This window comes from Gordionus sp. m RMFG-2023, chromosome 4, assembly GCF_954871325.1.
Source record: "Gordionus sp. m RMFG-2023 chromosome 4, tfGorSpeb1-WG-v2, whole genome shotgun sequence".
Lineage (NCBI taxonomy): Eukaryota > Metazoa > Nematomorpha > Gordioida > Chordodea > Parachordodidae > Gordionus > Gordionus sp. m RMFG-2023.
Genome location: NC_088778.1, coordinates 4931257 through 4955393, shown reverse-complemented (window position 1 = coordinate 4955393; position 24137 = coordinate 4931257). Strand labels below are relative to the sequence as shown.

Here is a 24137-nt window from a genome sequence, read left to right as displayed (position 1 = left end):
AAATCCTAATGATATAATTATTTTTCTCTCCTTCCCCCCCCCCCCAAGGTTATCAATTATTGAATATTAAAATTTTGCCAAAAAATGTACAAAGCCGTTATCATTTTTGATTAACGAACTTGAAAACCAATATAATAAACAAAACGGAAACGGAAACGGAAACAGGGCGGTGCAAAAATTTAAGGGGAGGGGGGAAGGAATTCTGATGTTTTTATCCTTCATTTAAACTTTTAAAGAACATAAAATAACGAATTCGTCAGATCGCAAATGTGCAGCTTGGAATAGGAAGTAAGTAATTGGTCCTTAATTAACAAAAGTCGAATAAGATGTCTTCAATGTTCATTTACAAGATAAAAAGAAACTCATTCAAAAATCGTAAAACGCGTTCATTCGAATCAATAAATCACCGACTCAATATTATAGTGTTCTATGTCCATTATATAAAATTGTTCAGGAAAACATTTTTTTAGAAAATATTTCTGCATTTTTACAATAGGGTAAAAAGCCACAATGCGATAATGCAAATAAATGATTATTCTCAATTATATTTTAATATTTTTATAGTGGATATATAAGAATATAGTATCCTAAAGAATTCATTTGCCAAATAGAAAAGAAGCATCTTGCAAAAAAAATAGAGATAGAACACTATAATACCAAGTCGCCGAAATATTATACCTTTTTAAAGATTTCATATACATATGTTCGTTTTTCAAAGATATAAGAGTGTCTTTTTTTTCAATACTAATTAAATTAGGCTCCGAGATATTACTTTTATATATCAAATGGATATATTTTACGATTCTAGATAGCTATATAAATAAATACACAATAAAGCCATGTTAGTATTGGATTCATACATTAATATAAGGAAAGTATAAAACAACGATAAAATATGCTTTCAATTGTAAATTTATATTAATGAATAGTTTTTCAAAATTTTTGTCAAAATATTAGAAGATAGGACTAAGTTGTGTTATTAAATGACACGATTTGAGCCGATTTTTTAAAAACGGCTAACTAAATATTTTGTCCAAAAAAATATTACGCAAGTCTAGAGATTTAGCTCATATGCGTGATACAATGATTTGGACATCTATTAGCTTTATCGTCGTCTAAAAATCACACCACGACTAATCGATATTACACTATATTATATCGTAGAGGGAGAATCGACCGGGTTCTTAAATAATTCTTAGAGAATAGATTTGATTTTATAACCGGAATTCCTGTTCAACCATGTAGAAGAGTAATTTCTACTGTGATATGTTAAATTCAAACACACAAAAAATCTAAGATATTTTTATGTATTTTTATTTTTATAATATATATATAGGAAAAATCTATAATATAGAATACTAAATTATGAGTATTTCAAAACGAACGGGTAGATTCTTTGTAAATTCTTCCCAGATTTGCATAAACCTCTGCGACACATACTTATGCTAATTGTGTGTTTAGAATCCATAATTGGGTAATTTACTATATTTTTAGCCGTTCAAGCCAAATATCAGCCCGCTAAAAAATCGGCTAAACCAAGTTTTTAGCGCAAAACTTTAGCCTCGGGATTTTTCTTTAAAAAGATAGCGACTCAAATTTGGAAGAAACTAAATACAAATTAAAAACGCCTTAATGTTAACGGATTTTTTTCCGGTAAGGGCCTGAAGATTGAGCCGAATTATCCGGCATTTCGTCATTACCCATCTGTAGAAGTGAATCTTTATTCGAGCCGAGACCCGGATCGGACCTAACTGTTATACAGGGAGGAAACGTTATAATTTTATAATTATAACCGTAAATGAACCCTTTATAATACAAACATAGATCTCGATATTATGATTTTGATATTCACTATCATCGCCGGTGTAATATTCATTTGACCATGATTTAATCAAATCGGAATTAACCGATTCACAATAAACCGTTACTAATAATAATCGAAATAAAAAGCCGTGACTTCTCTAGTTAACCGGAGCGTAATCGAATAGTAACCGCTACATATACCGGTTAGGAATCCTTGTTACAAGTGATTATGATTAAAAATTGTTTATTTAAAGTAAAAAGAAATAATTTTGATTTGACTAATAAAATAAACAAATATAATATTATTTTTTTTTATAAAACAAAAATTAGGACAATTAATTATTTTCTTTCATTTGAAAAAAAGCGAAAACTTTTAATTTTTGATAATTTTGACTTATTTCACGACTCCTCTTTATCATCTCCAATCTTCTTTTTTTTCTTCGGAATTAGGAATATAAATCAGGGTATTCAAACAAAAATTTAATAATAAAATATATATATATACAAATTGAAGCCTTAATGAATGACCTCCATAAGTGATTGTAAATAGAAGGGTACAATGATTTACGATTTCAAGGTGAACTGCATCTTAATTATTTCCTATTTATAATAATAATATATTAATATATAAATATATTTGATATTTTTTTGCTTTTTTTATAAATTATTATTTAAATAAAAATAAAATAAAATATTTAATTTTTACCTTTTGAAATAATAATAAATTTTGAATTTTTTTTGAAATCAATAAATTAAGCCTACTCAAAATAAAATTTTTTTTAAAAAAAGCTGAAGAAATTTCCTCTTTTTCAATTATATTATCATATTGTAAAATAAAATCGGATTGATACTGCAGCCATCGGTGAAATGTTCGGAATATTGGATTCGAGTTACGGAGATATGTATAATAGGAGTGAGTCATTTAAAATATTTTCCTCTTTTTTTTTGTTAAATTTAAAAAAAATCAAATAAAAAAATTATATCTAACTTATTTCCCACTTTAACTTGATCTATTTTGATACGAGACCTCCATGGGCCCGGCCCGTATTTTAATTTTTCTAAATATGAGATACCCGAGCCGGGCCGAGCCCTAAAAAATTTTTCTTAAAAAATACCCGGGTCTGGCCGGGTATGAAATTTTTTTTAAAAATAATATCAGTGCCGGGCTATTTTAAAACCCAATATTTAAAATCGGCATTATTAGCTATAAAAATCAAAAATAAATATAATCTATTTTTAAAAAATCCTGGCCGAGCCTGAAATTTAAAAAAAGCCGTGCCGGCCATAAAAAATTTTGAAAAAAAAATCCGGGAAGGTCCTTGCAAGTGGCACTTCTGCAGGTCTCTGACAATGAACTTAAAAACCCTAAGTTCTTGAAATATGCCCTTATTATATTTCATTAAAACTATTTAGCTAAGAGAAAGAATTATTTTCATATAATAAAAAGAAGCAAAAAATAATTTAAAATTAAAATGAAATATTTTATTTTTTTAAAAAATCATCTTCATAATTATTTAAAATATTAGATTTTTATAATTTTTTATAATTTTAAAATATAATATTTCTAATTATAATATAAAAAAATTTTTTGGATAAAAATATTTCCTAAATATGTAAAGGAAGGGTATTCCGAAAAACACATGAAGTAATGTTGTTAAAAAATGGCTTGATCAGGGCCGATTTTATAAGAATCAATATTTTATCCTGAAAAAAAATTAGGCAAGCTTGAAGATTTCGCTCATAAATGGCACAAAGGTTTGGGAAAATCTGTTGAGGAACTCTCGAGGCTTATGCGATAAATTACTGGCTAAAATATTGAGTTAGACATTTTTTTTTAAATCGGCACAAAAAGGGCCATTTAACAGCACTTAATATAAAGCTTTCTCAAAATATTTCCAATTAAATTTTTGTTTTTATTTTGGGTCGGTTGATATTTTTGACTTTATTGATTTTAAAAAGCATGCAAATTTAGAACTGAAATATCCTATTCCAAATGTATTCAGAAATTAGTGGCGTGAATATTAATCTTGATAAAAAATTCTGAATCTCTCATTTATCTCGAGGTTATGGGTTGAGCCGATAAGATACATTTTGAAAAATATTTTTAAATAAAAGAAAATTTGGGATAGATGTCGCAAATGTAAATTAAATATAGCGTCAATATAAAATTTATTTTTATCTAAATTAACGATCCCACCTTGGTTACTAACCTTGGCTCAAATATGACTTAAGCTTGAATTGGTTGTAGCATTGATTAATTTTGGAAGGATTGCTTAGTGAAGAGGTTGGCAGCCATTTAATTTACAATTACGGAAATTTATTAATCCTAATAGAAAAAAAACGAGTAATTTAAAAAATTTTAATTTTTTAATATCCACCCGATTACCACTTCCGTTAATAAAATCGGTCCTAACCGGTATAACCAATCGGTTTCAAGAATAAATCGATCCAACTTCAGTAACCATAACCAAACTATACTAAAAAATACACCGTTCCCAATTCCAATACAAAAACCGATACTAACCGGCATTGACCGACCGATCTGTATCGATTAAAATTTATACTGCCGACACCGATATTGACCAATAATGTACCAGATAATTGATGCCAAATATCTGTATCAGGGCATCTCTGCTTTTGATGCAATGCAATTTATACATAATCAAAAATCATATACACTTTATTACAGATGGCGATCAAACTAGAACTAATAATAATATATGAAATTGCAACCCGCAGGTTTCAAATCGTTCGTCCAATCATGAATGATGTAAACTAAATCATCTCTCTTTTCTATCTATAACAAATCAATGCAAATTATCTTATAATTTTCGAATTTATGGGAATATTTATTTTTTATTCTTTAAATAATACTATTATTTTGTACAAAATTATATATGTAAATGGAAAAAATAGATTTAGAATTATTTAATATTATATATATATGATATTTATTTATCAGAAGAAATATAGAAATATTTTATACTATAATATTGTTTTTTAAATTCCAATTATGATTGCATAGAAAAATTAGTTAATAAAAGTAAATTCGTTTAGGCATCCGCCAACGAGTTGATATAATGATATTGTATTGTTATTTGCAGATATATGACGCCTATTTAAAAATCCCTATATTGTATATTTAAAAATATAATATAATTTGATTCGATAATATACACTATAAATAATACTATTTATAATATATTCAAGTTAATTAGTCCTCGTAAATTCTATAAAAGGTGGGAGGGGGGAAGGGGGTGAGAGGAGGGCTATATTCTTTAAAAATTTGACTAGGTCTGGCAAGGGTTATAACCATCTAAAAAAGTTAAACGGGTTCGGTTCAGGGGAATATTTTGAACACGGGTTTGGTTCCGGTCACCGGGTTTTAGAAATATTTGAATTGTATATAAAAAAAAATTTATATATATTTAAATCATAATTTAAAAAAAAAAACTAGATATAATGGTATAGAAAAATAAAATTTTTATTTTAGGCAAAGATTTTAAAAAGAATAAAAGCTCTATAAAAATAATATTTCATTGTTAATATATTTACCGATCTGATTGTGAATAAATTCATCAAGTGTATAAATTGAACTTAGTCTGAAGAATGTAATAATATAGTAAATATATAATCAGCTCACTTAATGTCTAATTAATTTTAAACTTTTACTTTGTTTCTGATTAATATAATTTAATAAAAATAATAATAATTCAAATCAAAGAGATAAAGTAATTAAACCTAGATGGCGTTACTAATTTGTAAAAACAAATAACATTAAAATACCTATGTAAATCATGTTTTATTTATTTTTTAAAAAATAAATTAAATGTATCTTACATAATTTATATTTCTTAAGAATAATAAATTAACTTGAAAAATAATTTAAATTTAGAAATATATATAAATATTAAAAAATTAGCAATAACGACCCTTTTGCTTGAATATACTTTATATTATATAAAAAAAATTATATAAAAATCATCGAGCAAGTTAAATATTACTTCCTTATAATAAATTAGAATAAAGTAACCCGTGACCGGAAATAAAAAACTATTCGAAAATTAATTAATGTTAGATTTTTTTAACCATAATATTTTAAATAAATTTGTGTCATGATATTTATCTTCATTCATTTTCTATAAAAGGATTATAATATTTTCGCTCTTTTACTTTTTCGTTCACGTCAATATAAAGCGATACCCTTTCGGCAAAATGCATTATAGCAAATTTATTACCGCGAAATTAATATCGCGAATGCATTACAGAGAAAGTAATTTCGAAAAAATTACCGGGTTCGGTTTCAGGCTTTTAGAATTTAGAGAAAGGTGTAGGGTTCGGTTCGAATCCTGAGGCCCGAATAAAACAATAATTATAATAATCTCCTCATGAACCTAGTGTATGTACAAGACTAAAATTTTGCTAATTATTTGTATTAATTTAGATTTAGAAACAATGTATAAATAAAATCAATTTTCAAAATTGATGTTTAAATATCACTCGCTTTAACCTTAATGAACGTAGTTCCAAAACTTTAGCCTACCATTGAAATTTTATTTTAAAAGCATTTTTTTAACGCCCTTTAGTTTTTTTAAAACTATATTCAAATTGATTATATATTAATATAAATTTTTATAAAAAATGGCGGTTTCCCATTTATCATAAGATAGTTTTCATTTTTCATGATGGTAAAGAACAATATTTATTTAAGTCAATTTTTCAGGAAATTACCTTTTTCAGAAAATTATAAAAATTTAATTTTTGCGGATATAAATCATAGAGTTGTTAAACGGCTAACTCAATATTTTGGCCAAAAAAATATCGTCCAAGCCTAGAGATTTCGATATTAGATGTTAGAGCCTTCTTACCACCTATGAGAAAAATCTTTAAGGCTTGCATAATATTTTTCCTAAATGAGCCGTTAACAACACTAATAAATCATATTATACATGTTGTACAAGATTATTATTTTAAAAAATATATATAGAATATAATACTTTCGAAATAGATCCAATCCTGACTATTCCAAACTTATTAAATCCCAGGTCTTTATTTTTCTGTATATTTTTTTAGACCACAATTTTGACATTTTATTCTCTCGGCCACGTTGAAAATATGCTCACTATTATGGTAATATTGGACGCGTAATTGTTATTCATACTCCAATATGTATATTTATTAATTATGTTTATAGAGAAAAAATTTTTTTTTTTAAAATCCACATCTTAGGATTAACTATTTGTAATCAAGCGTATGTGACTTGAGGGGGTGTCAAAGTTAAACTAATTTCAGGCAAAATTTAACATGTGTATAATTAACATTTTTCTTATAAAAATAAATTAATTATAATATACCACCATCTAATATTAAATTTCCTCACCGACTTAATATGTAAGATTTTGTCATCTAATGCAAGTCACAAAAAAAGAATTAAATTTATACAAAATTTTGGATATAAATATAAAAATAAAAGCAATCATAACCTTGAAATCTTTTTTTTGGTCCTGCAAAATCAATATTTTCTTTTCACTTTTCAGGTTAATGAAATTATAGAACAAATTTAATCACTTAAATAATATCAAGAGAATGTAATATTTGTAGATTTTTTTTCAAAAAAAATTCAAAATAAGATCTAACTCAGGGATATTGTTAGGTTTGTCAAAACGAATGGGGGAGGGGTGGGCTTCTTCTCCCATGCTAGTGAGGCAAATTCGCTCCACTTGAGTCGATTTTTAAAAACAGTTTACTCATTTTATCCAGAAAAATATCGCGCAAGCCTGAAGATTTTGCTGATAGATGGCACAAAGATATGGGCATCTATTATCGAAATATGGGGGCTTGGGGAATATACCGCATAAAAATTAGGGTCAAATGGAACGTTTTTGAATCACTACCCCATACCCCCCCCCCTTGCTCGGTCTTCTGGCCGGGTTTATGTTCATAGATTAATATCGTCTATTATAATTGATTATATTCCAACTTTGATATGACTTGTAAAAATAGAGGAGAAGCATCAGGGTTTAGCTAAAGAATATGCAATGAACATTTATATTTTTTTTATCATTTTGAACAAAATTTCCAAAAATGTTGGTGGAGTTGGGGGAATCCACCTTAGAAGCATAATCAAAACTATGCTGTTTTTTAATCCTTTTCAAATTAATCTTTATCTTGGATATCGGGGGAATCAATCCTTATTGAAGTTAAAATATGGCAAATTGCTATCTAAAATAACTAAGAACATTTTAAAACATACGCCATTGTTTAGTGCGCAATCGGTAATGACTGCACAAAATTAGCGAAATCAGAAGAGGAAAGTGAGGAACAATTACTATAAGTCATTTTGCAGTCTATTAATTTTGCCGTCCAAAATCTTTAACCCGGATACTGTAGAATTAATAGTTAGTGAGCTATAATAAACAAAATATAAAAGTTTTGGTTAATTAATGCAATCACATTATAATAGTTTGGGAAAATATTTAAAGAATAAAGAAAGAAAGAAAGAAAGAAAGAAAGAAAGAAAGAAAGAAAGAAAGAAAGAAAGAAAGAAAGAAAGAAAGAAAGAAAGAAAGAAAGAAAGAAAGAAAGAAAGAAAGAAAGAAAGAAAGAAAGAAAGAAAGAAAGAAAGAAAGAAAGAAAGAAAGAAAGAAAGAAAGAAAGAAAGAAAGAAAGAAAGAAAGAAAGAAAGAAAGAAAGAAAGAAAGAAAGAAAGAAAGAAAGAAAGAAAGAAAGAAAGAAAGAAAGAAAGAAAGAAAGAAAGAAAGAAAGAAAGAAAGAAAGAAAGAAAGAAAGAAAGAAAGAAAGAAAGAAAGAAAGAAAGAAAGAAAGAAAGAAAGAAAGAAAGAAAGAAAGAAAGAAAGAAAGAAAGGAAAGAAAGAAAGAATATTTACCTGTTTAATGCAAATGTAATTATTTTTTTAATTATTTTAAAATTTATAATTTAATAGTTTTTTTTTGCAGATTTTTGTAAAAAATTAAATTTAAGATAAAACAAGATCCAATATTTGGCTGAATTATATTCAAATCAAATTTAATACTAAAATAAAATATTATATTTAAGAATTAAAATATACATCTTTCCTTTTTGGATTTTAATGATTGAAGCCTAGAACTTTCAAAATCCAAAGGTAGATTTCTCCTCTCCATAAAATTTTCGGCCTTTGAAAAAACATTCAAAAATTCAGTGTCATTATCTAATGAGATTTAAAAATTATACAAGACAATAATTTAAATTATATTTTTCAATTAAAGCAATCTTTTTCTGATTTGCAAACCCTATATCCCTTGACATGGTTTGTTCAATTTTATACAAACCAAGCTTGCTATCAACATTATTTTATCCAAAAACACAAGGTGACAAAATAAAATAAAATTTGCCTATCCCAAAAACTATAGCACAAGCTATGGTAGAAGGAAGTGGCAAGATCTTCAGAATCCTTTAAATTCAGCAAGTCAAACCCTCAACAAGGCATCATAAAGTAGGAAAAAAGGCCAGATAGATATAGAAAACAAACATTTTAAATCTAAACAAATAAGAAAATATTACCCAGTAAAAAAATTATTCGGATTTTGTCGGTAGGTCACTTTGAGATGCAAGTACTGCATATCTATTTCTTAACACCATTGAAATACACGTGAATCTCTTCTAAGATCCCTAAAACATTTTTTAGTTCCTTTATCGATTGGCATAATCAAACAATGATTAAATTTAATTGATTGACAATAGTACCAAATAAAAGCTGAACTTGGAGGCCTCATCTCTAATCAAGGCATGGACTCTATTGATCCTTCTATTCATGTTTGAAACACCATAATAGCGAACTAAGTTTGCATATCATCTTTTTTTATAAATATCAAAACCGCTCATCGTACAATCTTTCAACCGGTTTATGCTTTTTATAACCATTTTCAATATATCTATACTATTAAAGATTGGAATTTAGTTAGCATTTTAATTCAATTAGTTTTTTTATTTCCCTTTTTATTCGTAATATTTTTCTTGTATATATAATTTGAGAACAGGGTTAGAATCTACAATAAGTTTTATAAAAACTATCATTTTGGCTTTCTTGTTGGGTGGTTCCCCCAGAAGACTAGGCTAAGAGTAATCAAATAACCACGACATCTTATTATCATTCCTATGATCGAGTTATTATTGTTATTAACACATTTTTTGGGGGAATATTGGATATTTTTAATATCGATATTTTGTTATGGGGCAAATCTTTCATAATTAGATATCATATATGTCTGTCAAGACTCCACAATAATATCGTGATTGATACTCTGTCATTTATCTATGCCTTCACAATGCATAGTTTAGTAATTACTATAATTTTTAGCCGGATAAAAATTGGGCGAAACCAATTTTCTAGCCGAAAACTATCACTTTGGCCTCGGGGTCTTTCTTAAAAAGATAGCAGCTCAAATTTGAAGGAAAATTAACGAATTTTCTCCGGCTGGCGCTTGAAGATCGAGCCGAATTAGCCGACATTTAGGCATTACCCAACTATTCTTCACAATAAATGAAATTAAAATTTAAACCCCCACGATGATAGGGGGAGTGTATATTTTCAAAAAAATAGTACCCCCTTTTCAAATTTTAGGAAGGAGTTTCTTTGTAACCCCACCCACTATAAACTATAACTGATCATTTATAATATATTTAAATGACATATGTTATGGTATAGTAAAATTGTAGATGTTATAACTAATAAAAAATATTAAAAATTAAAACCATTGGTATCTTTACAGAATACAAAATTAGATATGATATCGGATCGGTTATCGGCCGATATCAATTTAATATCTGGAATATCGGATCGGCCTCCAAAAAGTGGTAGACACCCTAGTTATAGGGGTCACTGTATTTTTGAACAAATAAAGCATTACATGTTGACGAAAGTATATAATTATAAAGAGTTTCATTTCCTTATTGAATTGATTAGTTTCGCCATTACTAAAGATTTTAACTGATTAAAATCATTTATTTTATATATATTATCTGATAATTAATTTTTCTTTAATTTAGTTTTATTTTCATTAACTAACATTTTATGAGGTATTAAAACCTTACAATAAAATATTTGCTCTTTGCAATTAAAAACAAATAAACAACTACAAGTGGCCATTATATAATTAGTGCTTCGGGCTATTTTGAACACAAATGATTGTCCATAATAGTTTGTGATTTTTTAAAAATAATATTTATTTATTTTAAATAATTTTTTTTTAATGATTTTTAATAGTATTTTTTATAATTTTCGAATAATTTTTAATATTTTAATTCAAATTATTATATGGCCTCTTATTTTGGCACAAAAGGAATGCAACAAAGGTTAAAAAAACAAATAAATTTAATAAATATTAATATTATTTAAAATATATATATAGCAATTTTGACATTTTAAAAAAAAAAAAATATTAATCATCGGAATAAATATAATATAGGATTTAAAATCTTTGAGAAAAGAAATTGAATCTCCTGAATTAATAATTTTATACTAGTAATGATCTTATAATAACATAGGGGCGAGGTGGATTTTGCTAAGGGCAGGCACTACTAGGTTCGATTCCCTCATAAATTTGATTGGAGGGCTCTTTGGCTAAGTTACATTATTTTTATAAATAATTTTAGGTTTTCAACTCTATTTTTTTTTTGAATATTTAAAATGCTTTTTTTATTCTTAAAAAATTTTATATTTAGGAATTATTTAAATTTTTTAGTTATTTTTTTGCGATTTATAATGTTAAATTTACATTTTTTTTCTTAGAGAATACATAGAGGGCTGGGTTAAAATTTTTATTATCTTAAAATGTTTACCAAAACAGAAGAATTTCCGAACCTTTTACAATGCCTATGTATATGTACTTATCAAATAAGTATAGAATTGAGTATATATATTTTAACTAAATGGCCTTGGTGATAAAAATTAATCAATTATAAATATTTACGTAATAACGAACAAATAATGGCAATTTTTTAGTCTTTTTCACTTAAGTTTTGAAACAGAAATCTTTTAACAGTTTCTCCACAAAATATAATTTGAAACATTGATTCATACTTTGGAGACAAATGATTTGAAAATCAAATTATTAATATATTTTAAAAAAAATGGTATATTACTTAAAGTTAATATCTTTGTACAATGTTTATTTTTTTTTCAAAACTTTTTAGATTTGAAGTTTAGTGATTTTCAAGGTAATTTCATAAGGAAATTATCTATAGATTTTTTAAAGAATTTTTCCGGAAATGGAATGAGGCTGGAAAGCAAATTTTTGCAGTTAAAAAGTCAGATTCGGATCGATTTTAAAAAAATGACACTATTAAGATGTTAGCCAAAACAATATGATGTAACCCCTGGGATTTGGCAAATAGAAGTCCAAACCTTTCTACCATCTATGAGGATAAATCTCCAAGCAATAATATTATTTTGGCTAAAATCTTAATAGGGTGGTCGCTTTTTTAAACATATCTACATAGTTATGACGCCTGATTCAGTAAGAAACGAATTTCTATCATTCATCAATAAAGTTAAAAGTTGGTAAAAGCGCAGTAATAAGTAAATAACCATGAACCGGGGTTGGATCGAGCTATTCCAAATTAATTTTAATTTATACATTTTTTTAAAAAAACACAATTCTTTAAAAAATCTTTAATTAAGTCTATCCATTACGAATCGGAAGCCTCCCTTGCAACTGTAACGAAGGATGGTACAATTTCTATTTGCCGGACACTAGCAAAACTTTGCGCGGCTATTATGCCATAGATAAAAACGACGGGTCAATCATATTAAAATTCGGAGGCAGGGCTTCTAAGATATGGGATTATGTGAATGAGAAGGATAGAAACTTTGAATTGAACTTGATACCTAAACTGGTTTTCGATTTAGGAGTAAAATTAAGTGATACCATTCCAACCATTCAAACAGATCTACGATTAGACTTTAACGCCGCGCGTACCTATAATCCTTCTTACATAATCGTAAGGTAAAGTATACAAAATAAATATATGTTTATATAGTAGTATATTTGTATCGACGATAGTGTATCCGGTACTTTTATATCCAACGGTAATTAGCAATATTTTAGCAATTTTAACGTATCCATAGACTTGTCCCGATAAATATTTTTCCGAAACTTTTTATCTATAATATTTTAGACTATGTCCTAAATATAATAAATTAAAACTCGGTGATTCTTTAAAAGTTTTAAGAAAAAAATTTAATAATTTTATCATTAAAATTTTGTAATTTATCAAGTTTTTGCGAGAAATATCAAATAAATAAAAATAAAATATGGAATTAATAAATCATTCACAGCAAACATTTTTAATATTTCGGAGAATTTAACAATACTTTTGAAAATTTAAGGAAGATTCGGGTCATGTTTCGTATTTTTCATTACTCACGAAAGTTATGCAATTCTTAAAACTTTTGAGTAGTTTTTTATATATATTTAGGACACAGATTTATATATAAATTTAATAATATTTAAATTGTTAATTTGATTTCAATTTATTAATGCCAGTTACAAACAATGCAGTTACTTATGTTGTCCATAATTTTTTTCTTTACCAATTTGAATTTGGTTAACCCATGGGGGGAATTAAAGGGGAGATATACATTTGAATAAGATAGCAAATTTTTGTATTCAAGAGCATAATATCCAAGACAATAACGGTCAATGGAGTTAACTTTAAAAAAATCTTTAATGCATTAATACATGTTCCAGTGGTATAAAAATGAAATAAGAAACGAATATGAAGCTTCGGGTGAATAAAATAATCATATGCTTATTGTAATCTCTAAACTTTATGAAGATGAAGCTGAAAATCAATATAATCTATTATAAGCTACACCCATATTTCAAGTTCTGGATTTAACTCCCTGATAATAGAGTGAACTAAAAGGAGCGAATATATTGATAGTTACAAGAAGCAGGACAATATGATGAAAATAATTTAAATTTAAAATAATTCCAAAAGTTTCGTAAATGTATCGATAATTATGTATCGGTATCGAATATATTTTGGGAAAATGTATTTGTATCTATATAGGCTTAGATAAGTTTTAAAAAGTAACTAAACAAATCTGCAAAACATACAGTATATAATTAACACAAAATGTCTAATATAAAGCATAGTGGATGGATATTTATGTAAATATAATAAAGGTTCAACTTTCATAATTTTATATATATTAGGGTTATGTATACTTAAAAATGACAATGTATTATATATATACACTTATATTTTATATGTAATAATTTTTCATAATCGCTGTTCATTTTGAATGGAATTATAGGAATGGCAAAAAATTATTCCTTATATAAAAAATTATATTCATTTGCTTAATACAACAGATATTTAAATGACCTATCTCAATCTTACAAATTGTGCATTGACTCTTATGTAAGACCCCCTGGGTACACCAGTGTTGTGTTTGATGGAAATTCTAGGGTAAGATGCTACGGAAAACTGGGGCGAATTATCACAGGTTGCGGTAAATGCGGACTTCCTTTCCTTGCAGAATTTTCCAGACCTTTTATCATTGAAAAGATAATTATGTTATCAAGTGGGGATGAGTATTCTAGGTCAAACCTGGGTGTACGAGACTGGAGGGAATATGGAAACACTTACAATGTAATGGGAAGTTATTACTATATCTCATTCAAACTGAATGAATGCTCCTTTGCCTCAACTGGTTTATAGTTGCTTTTACAAATTCCTAGTTATAATGTATATCTATTTTATTTCTTTCTTCGCAGATTACATCGCGGAAGATTTAGTGACCACTCCAAGCATTGTACGCACACCCATCGCTAGAGTCAAACTTACTGATTCTAGTATCGAAGATATCGTGACAAAAACTACTAAAAGTTAAAAATTTAATCCGACCTTTTTCTATAAAATATTTATAAAAAGGAATAACGTATGAACTTCCATCTCAAACTACCAAAACTTCTACTTGGTGGACGACCAAAGCGACGACGTCAGTCACTCTCACCCCATCTTTTGACGATATCTATTCTGGTATATGTGGTAGGGTAACCATCAATAAAACTATTACTAAAGAGCCATTTTCCACGGGAAAAAACGCTAGGCTTATTCCCGCCAATCAAAGAATCAAGCCATTCTACAGTTCTCGAAATAAGGAAAAATATAATAGAAATAGATATCTTAAACCTCATTCACGTTTCATGGGAGGTAGAAGACGTAAGAAACCATTTCCGAAATTATATATTACCCCTTCAACTCCTTATTGGGATGACTATCAAACTGAATACCCTTATACCGAAGAAGAATATACTCCCTATATGGAAGATGGTTATGAAGAGGTTTTTGGAAGATTGATGAAGAGGTCCACTCTCGAAGACGAGGATAGCAATAAAAAGAAAATTGAATCTAGAATCTTTGGCGGAACAGTTTCCTTGGCAGGAGCTTGGCCCTGGCAGACTAGCATAAGATGGAGAGGGGAACACATATGCGGAGGCTTTTTGATCAGTGACAGACATGTGGTATCGGCGGCCCATTGTTTTTTGAGAGTGTAAGTAAATAAAAAAATAATTATAGAATGTGAATATTTTTCCTCTTATTAATTTGTTCAAATTTTTAAGAAAACATGCTTTAAAATAAATTAACATTAGTTAGAATTTATAAGATAATATAATTTATAAATAAACATTAATATTTTGTCACCAGTAAATTCTGATTTGCATATTTAATTTTTTTAATATAACATATAAGGAATATTCACGAACTCACTGTTCATCTCGGAACCCTTAACAAAAACGGAACAGACAAAACCGAGCAAATTCGAAGAGTCGTTAAGCTGTTTAGACATCTTTATTTCAACAAAAGTTATTTAATTTAAAAAAAAACAACTAATATTCGCTAATGTATAAGAAAAAATTTTTTTTTCCTCCGAAAAAATTGTATATGAGCAAAAAATCTTTTGAAGATTAATAAAATTTGAATCTTTCAAATTTGATCAAAAATTTCGTTTTGAGGATTTTTATTTTATTTTGAAGAGCATTTTTTTAAAAAACTCTGTTATCAACCATTAATTATACAAACGCAAATGATTAGTTAAAAGATTTGATAGCGACGTCGCGTTGCTTCATCTAAACGAACCCGTTGTCTTCAACGAATACATCTCGCCTATATGCCTACCTAAAATTAAACCCACCAAAGATCTATTCTGTCAAGTCACGGGGTATGGAACAACTAAAGGTATATGAATGATAACGAATAGCCCATTATTTTATGTTTTTTAAAAAAAAAAAGGTGCTGGTAAAGAATACGTTTTAAATGAAATTGCCGTGCCCATTATTCCCAACTACGAATGCAATCAGCCCGATTGGTTGAACGATCGCGTAACAGAAAATATGCTGTGCGCTGGGGGCGAATTGGTCGACGCATGCTCTGTAAATTGATTACATTTTTTTAAAACAAATTTATATTTTTATTAAAAATTTCCCATTTATCCGATATCCGACTTAGACCGGGTCAGTCCGATTCGGTCCTCAATCTTAAATTGTCATTTGGACGGATACGAGACCCGATTATAAAAAATAGGTCGAAAGAAAGATTATAATAAATATATATGTTCCACCCCCCCCCCCCCCACCCGAATCTCACAAGCAGAAAGATTGGGAGAGACCAGTTGCGGCTCGCTGCATTTATTCTCTATTGCCTAACACGTTCTCGATCTATCAATCCTTCCTCGCTTTTTAATTAAAATTTTAAAATTAAAAAAAGGGAGATAGCGGTGGGCCATTGGAGTGTCTAGGAGACGATGATGTATGGTACGCGACGGGAATTGTTTCATGGGGCATAGACTGCGGAAAACCTATGAAGCCCGGTGTTTACACGAGATTGATCACCTTCGTGAACTGGATAAAAGATAAAATGAATCAATAAAATTCCGTTACGTTTTAAAAAAAAAAAAAATTTTAGGCCATTTAAAAATATTGCCATTAGATTTTTATGATTATAAAATTTTTCATTTATTATTATTGTATAGTATAGTCTGAATTTTTTATTTTATAAATAGTAAACCAATCGAAAAAATAACTTTTATTTACGAATAATTGTGTTTTGGGTATGACTTTTAAGGTTACAAGAATTAGAGGTAGAATTATATTTAATTAGTAAAGTAAAATATGAGTATTGATGTATAGATAAATTATCAGGCGCTTATGCAGGAATTCGCTAAGGAGGAGGGGAGTGGGAGGGGGTAATTAAATTTTTTTATTTTGGAATGATTCTGCTGAGAGTTATTTAAGAATATTTTAAGTTTCAGTAATTTAATTAGGTATTATAAAATATCGATAATTTCCATTACACAAATTCGAATATAAATTATTGCTAATTGTATTAGATATATATAATCGGCATATGAATCATTACAAAATAAATGTCTCGAAAAAGAACTTTGCAAAAAAAAAAAATTATATAATATTTAGAGTACTTGAAAGTATGATATATAAATTTAAATTATATTTTTTAAAAAAAATTAGATTAATCCACAAAAATATTCGTAAGAATTATTGCATACGCATGTATATAAACATGTAAAAAAAAATATATGGTAAAAAATACAATTAAGAAGTATATTAAAAATTTATAATGTGAAATTCAATATTCTTTGTGATTGAGCCAATTTTTCTATGATTTCATTAGTGCTTGGTGTCAATCAATCCTAAGAAGGACCACACCCATTCCAGGTAGTACTTATCAATAATGTTGTTACGCGGCTCGATTTGAGACTATTTTTTAAATTGTTAATATTTTGAAGAAATCTCAAGGTTTATGGCTATAATCGATCATCCATTTAACAACAGAACTTCTCAAGTATGTTCTTATTCTTGTTAAAACGGAAAAATTCTCTTTCAACGGTTGGAGTGCTAATGGGTAAAGCTGCCAAAATATATAATTAAATTTTTATAATATTACCAAAATAGTCTTAAAATGAAATAAAAGGTAGCAATCGGTAATATTTTTTAAAAAAAGTAGCCGGCATCTAAATGCTTTAAATTGGAGGGGGGGGGCAGGGCAGGTAATTTAGGTTGAAGGTATGATATAGTTAAGCATTATAATTGTTTTGCTTAATTTTTACCTACACTGAGTTTGAGAGAAGGCCATAACGTTTATATAGTGATGGGGGGGGGGGAGTTATGATGAGTGAGTTTCCCTATGAATTTTATTGGAGGTCTTTAGGTCATAGGCCTTTGGCTATATTAGATTTTTATAAAAAAAAATAATTTTGCGTTTTCACTTTTTTTTTATAAAAAAAATTTTAATCAGCCGTTAATTAAAAACGATATAAATTTTACTAATTTTTCTTTCTTCTTTATGGTGATATATTAAATTCATTTTGACAAGAGGGGGGGGGGAATTTGCGATGGGTGTTGGTCCTATCCTTAGTTACGCCTCCGCGTTGGTTTAGCGTTAATTGATAATATTTTAAAAATTTGATTAAGTATAACTTTAAACTATCTTTTTATTGTTTAACAATTTTATTTGGGAATTATTTTTTATATTAATATTTATGAATGATTCTTTTTCTGGGAAATATTAGGAGAAATTTTTTTTCCGGGAATACTTAGAGAGAAATTTTTTTTCCGGCTATTTTCCTATATATTCTAAAACAAAATTAATTTATTTTTAAGAATCTCAAAAAATTGAGGAATTATTTTTTAAATTTTTTCCCTGGGGATTTTTCCTGAGAGCTATTTTCATGGGAACTTGCTTAAATGCTATATTATTTCATGTTTTTACAACAAGAAAGGATTATAAAAATATTTAATGAGTTACAAATTAGTCATAAATATTGCCCATAAATGACTATATTTAGGGGAAATAATTTACTTGATCATTCATTATAGTATACCAAATATCACCATGGCTAGGAGCAATGAAAAATTTTAAAGTGCTCACTCATAAATTGCAATTAGTTATTTTTTTGCATAAAAATTGATTTTTTTTTACGATATTGGTTGAAAAGATGATGGCAAATATATCAATCTAAATATTGGATTAGTTTTCTATGATGGATTAGTTTTCTATGAATATATGAAAATATCGGATCAGCGGAAAATTTCTTATTCTCCCCCCCCCCCCCCATTAGCGGAGGTTTCCCGGAAAATTTTATTCAACAGGTTGCGCAATCCTTCTAAATAAATTTCTGTACCGCAAAGAATAACACGACCAAATGTCCCACTAAATTATAAAAATCAAAAAATTTAGCTAAATAATCATAAATATTAAAATTTGGCATAATTTATAAAACATTCGTTATTTTCCTGCTAAATTTTGAAATAGACTTTCAAAATGATAAGATTATACATTATAAGCTAAATTTGATTTATATAATGTAATTGTTAGATATATAAATTTCATTTCATGTTCATGATGTAAACAATGTAGATGTAATATAACCTATTTAATCTATTCTAATTATAATGTACAATTCAAATTTACTAATAATATTAATTCCATATGATAATAAATTTTTTAAAATTTGTTATACTCTCCAAATTCGTCAAAACTTGAAAATTTATCAGGTTTATCTCATTAAAAAAAAAATTTAAAAATTTTAACTCTAATAAAAGCAATCAACTTAGAAAAAAATATGTAATTATATATTTTCAATCCCTCGTTCAATGTGGCCTTTAAATGAATAAATCTTGTCCAAAACTCGCTTCTCATTCGACGAATTGATGATAAAACTGAATTTTGATATGAAATATGGAGAGTTTGCAAAATTTATGTCTAAAGATAAGAAAATTTTTAAAAATAGATTCTTCCGATAAATATGTAGAGATTCAGATTTTTATTTAATTTTTTTTAATATTTTGATTTTGTTAATATGCATAATAATTAAATAAAGATTGATAATTTCATAATTTGGCCAAAATAAAAATCACATTACAAATTTTTTTAAATAAATTCTTCAAAATCACTTTTAGAATATGGCAGATGCTTAGGCATTCTCCGACGATTTTTTTTAAATTTCTCCTACGTTAAAGTTTTCAGAATGTTAACGTTTTTAATTGATAAATTATAATTTTAGAAACAATACATGTTTAATGAATATAATATTATCTTTTATATTGAAAATTGAAAATTGAAATAATTGTTATGAAATGTTTTAATAAATTCTGTTTACCTATACTAAATGTGAGTGATTGTTTTAAAAGAGTTAATAGAGTAACTTTGTATTGACCTTTTTTTATTTTTGTAACTTTTATTTTTATACTCTTATTCTTATTTTTTTGTAAAACTAATTTTATATTTTATTTTTGGAAAATATATTCAATTGTTATATTTAATTTTGTATATGGTGAATTCCATATCAAATCAACCGAGGTTTCAACCCGACCCCCTTCAATTTTTCTTAAATTTTGTATACTGGTAGTATATACTATAACTAAAAAAAATGAAATTTTACATTCCAACACTGTTTACCCGCTAAGATATGGCCGTTTAAAGCGCGGAAAAATGGTGCATTTTTGACAAAATGCACCTCATTTATTTTCAAATATCTCGAGATATAATTAAGTTAGAAAAATAATTTAAATTTTATTTTGTAGCTTAATAAAAGTTATTTAAAATGACATAAAAATAAACATGATGGACATTTTATTAATATCGAAAACCGGATGTGTAAAACCGGAAATGGTCATAGAAAAAAAAGGTATTTTTTTTAAAAAATTTTTTCTGTAGATAGATATCACACTGCTTTATATTTGTACAAAATCTTAGACTAGAATAAACATGGGTTTAGAATTTATCACTCTTTATATGGCTAAAATTGAACAAATTTAACATTAATATCATCATATTTTTATTTAATGAATAGTTATGAAATAATGATAATAAAATTATATCTAAATGACAGGCCCTTACTTTTTTTATCTTTATCAAAATTTTTGAGAAGTAGCTGGAATAATGAGCTTTGTTTAACACTTTAGTTAAATTTTGTCTCGAAGTTACTTGACAAAATAATTCTAAACATATTTATAACTTTATTTGCCTCAAATTGCATTGCATATAATACAATCAAAATTTTATAATTAAAATATATCATATATTATAATCATCCAAGGAATTTTAATAAATTATGACTTTTGTTTTCGTCTAGGGGAATAAAAGCTTGGAACTTTGTGTTCCAGAAATTCTCTTTGCTCTCAAAAATCTGCTTTCAAGATGACTTTCTATGTTCATACATTCATTATTGCTCACAAATATATAATTTACCCCATAGATATTATTTCTTGCATAGTTAAATAAATCTATTGTTGTCAATATGTGATGTTCATATGGACGTTGCAAGCTTGCTCAAGCTGCTAACCGTTTAGTAACGGCCCCCAAAATGTCGCATGGACTTTTACCTTGTGCGGTTTCAAAAAATGTCACTCAGCCTTTATCCCAAAATTATTTTCATGATTGTAGAGATTAATAAAATCTTTATTTTATATTGGTTACTGCTCCATCAGAAAAATAATAAATTTTAGCCACTCTATTAAATCCTTCCTTCAAGAATACGATCAATTTTTAAAATAAATAAAATGCACATGCGTTATGCTTTAAACAATCTTGATATAACCACTAAATTTACATGTTTTATTATATTGTTCTCACGGTAATAAATTATAAAAGAGTTGATAGTGGCTTGATTATTGGTCTGATTAAATCCTTATGCATGGTTCTGCACTAAAAATGCATAGTTTTCTGAAAAGTCTGCGATAACTAAGAATTCGCCAACATTTAAATTGAATTTTAAAAAGTTTCGAATTAATGATTATCGCGAAGCTATAAAGAACTGAGGAATTAAATTGTTTAATTATTCAATTAAAAAATCTACAATTTCGTCAGCGGATTTTTACATGTTTCGAGGGGAGTTTGATCACCATTGTTTGAATGTTTTATAATCTATAGAATTCTCGTCAAATAATATATTAAGCCTTTCTTTTAATTTTGAATATATGGGGGAAAATTTATTGTTGAATTTCAATTTTGGTAGATTATTTTATGCTATTTCGAGATAAAATTTAACTAAAGTTTTAAACAGCTCATTATCCCAGCCACCTCTCAATTTTTTTTATAAAGATAAAAAAAAATAAGGGCCTATCATTTAGACATAATTTTTAAATTAACATTATTTCATGACTATTCATTAAATTAAAATATGATGATATTAATGTTAAATTTGTTCAATTTTAGCCATATAAAGAGTGATAACTCCTAAACCCATGTTCATCCCAGTCTAAGATTTTGAAAAAATATAAAGCAGTGTGATATCTATCTACAGAAAAAAAATTTTGAAAAAAAAATACTTTTTTTTCTATGGCCATTTCCGGTTTTACACATCCGATTTTCGATATTAATAAAATGTCCATTATATTTATTTTAATGTCATTTTAAAGAACTTTTATTAAGCTACAAAATTAAATTCAAATTAACTTTCTAACTTAATTATTTCTCGAGATATTTGAAAATAAATGAGGTGCATTTTGTCAAAAATATACAATTTTTCCGCGCTTTAAACGGCCACATCTTAGCGGGTAAACAGTGTTAGGCGGTAAAATTTCATTTTTTTCTTAGTTATAGTATATACTACCAGTATACAAATTTAAGAAAAATTGAAGGGGGTCGGGTTGAAAATTGACTTTTTTTTGTTGATTTGATATGGAATTCACCATATAGAAAATTGCAATAATTTATAATAATTTAACTATATTTCATTTGAGAAAATGAATTAAAAATTTACGTTCGTTATTGAGTAATTTATAAAATTGTTGGCAAGTCATATTAAAATATATTAAACCATTAGTTCGCCTCTAATGTTGTCAGTGATAGCCATTTCACTACTATATCCAAGCAGCCCTCATCAGGCTAAATATGACCTATTATGATGAGGCATTCTAATTGGATGAGGATATATGTTCACATATTTTTTCTAAGCTTATGCATTATCGTTATTACGAAAAAAAATCAACCTATTTCTCCTCTTATTTTTAGTATTTCGGAGAATCATAAAAAATAGTAAGTATAACAATGTCTTCAAAACAAGATATCAATATCGATTGGTATTGTTTTAACATATTTATCAAATTGCAAAATCCGTTAATTTAGTGTTGTCAAACGGTTCGATTGGAGCCGATTTTTAAAAATGGCCGACTCAATATTTTAGCCAGAAAAAATATTTCCTAAGCCGCGAGATTTCGTTAATAGATGTTAAAACCTTTGTGCCATCTATGAGCAAAATTTTAAGGGTTACGATATATTTTTTTGGATAAAATATTGAGTTAGCCGATTAACAATAATACATCAATTTGTGGTTTTTGTTGGTCATATAGGATTAGTAAAATCATATTTTGATTGCAAATATTGAAATTGTTTTAATAAAGACATTGCTTGGATTAAAAGGTCAAAAAAGGTTAAATAATCTGCTCAATTTGAAATCGCTTTTTTTAGCAATATAGTCATAGGACGAACACAGTTGTGCCATTAATTTTTCAATCTTTATCAATAACGTCTTCAGATAGCAAATGCATATTACATGTAATAAATTTTCTACATGGGAAAACCACCATGCTTAATGACCCCGCCAATTCATTTTCAAAAATTTTTTTAAAAAAAGATTAGGACAACTTTCAGTGTTAACTATCTAATGGGGAAACGGTGTAAAATCTCACACCATTCTAGATCATACCTGCTAATATGGTGGTGAAAACGTAAAATGAATTATATTATTTTATTTTTAAAATATATTATATAACTTAATTAACAAAATATCTACAATATATATTTTTTTAAATTTTATATTTTATTAAACGTTTATTATATTATTCCCATAAATTTCAAACAATTTTTCAAAAAAGGTGGTTTGTTTTTGTAAAAAAAAAATGGATATATTGGTTAAATAAATATCTGATACTATAAAATTTAGTCCCGCCAATCAGATCAAAAGTTACTTTTATATAATAAAATGAATAAAGCAAATCCCTACAAAGAAATATAAATTAAAACTAAAAATAAAAATAAAAATAAAATATTACCAATTTTAATAATATAATTCAAAAAAATACTTTGTTAAGTACAGAGTGTTTCAAAATATCGGATTAAGTTTCAGGAATTTTTTTTTATAAAAGTACGGTTCGGGATAAGGAATTAAATTTTATAAAGGTTTAGGTTCTCAGGGTTAAAACACTTTTAAATAAAGGTTCAAAGAGGTTCAGTGATTATTTTTTTTATATGGGATACCCATATAAACAATTTTAATCTTATTTTTTTATAAATAGAGGAATAAGATAAATAAAACACTCTT

The 24137-nt window shown here is 27.0% G+C and overlaps 1 protein-coding gene across 1 annotated transcript; it reads left to right on the top strand.

The window, feature by feature from the left end:
• The first annotated feature begins 11029 nt into the window (after positions 1-11029).
• LOC135928142 (uncharacterized) lies at positions 11030-16848 on the top strand. Its single transcript, XM_065464506.1, has 9 exons — positions 11030-11137; positions 12465-12789; positions 14164-14504; positions 14569-14679; positions 14726-15347; positions 15548-15660; positions 15890-16033; positions 16088-16227; positions 16562-16848. Exons 1-9 carry the CDS (start codon positions 11035-11037, stop codon positions 16721-16723), a joined length of 2061 nt encoding a protein of 686 aa, XP_065320578.1. The 5' UTR covers positions 11030-11034; the 3' UTR covers positions 16724-16848.
• The last annotated feature ends 7289 nt before the right edge of the window (positions 16849-24137 follow it).

Bases quoted from the DNA above. Each gene is read 5' to 3' on its own strand.
- LOC135928142 (XM_065464506.1), top strand. From the start codon at position 11,035: ATGATTTTTAATAGTATTTTTTATAATTTTCGAATAATTTTTAATATT. The intron at 16,034-16,087 runs GTATATGAATGA...AAAAAAAAAAAG, and splicing joins GGGGTATGGAACAACTAAAG to GTGCTGGTAAAGAATACGTT. The intron at 16,228-16,561 runs GTAAATTGATTA...AATTAAAAAAAG, and splicing joins AATTGGTCGACGCATGCTCT to GGAGATAGCGGTGGGCCATT.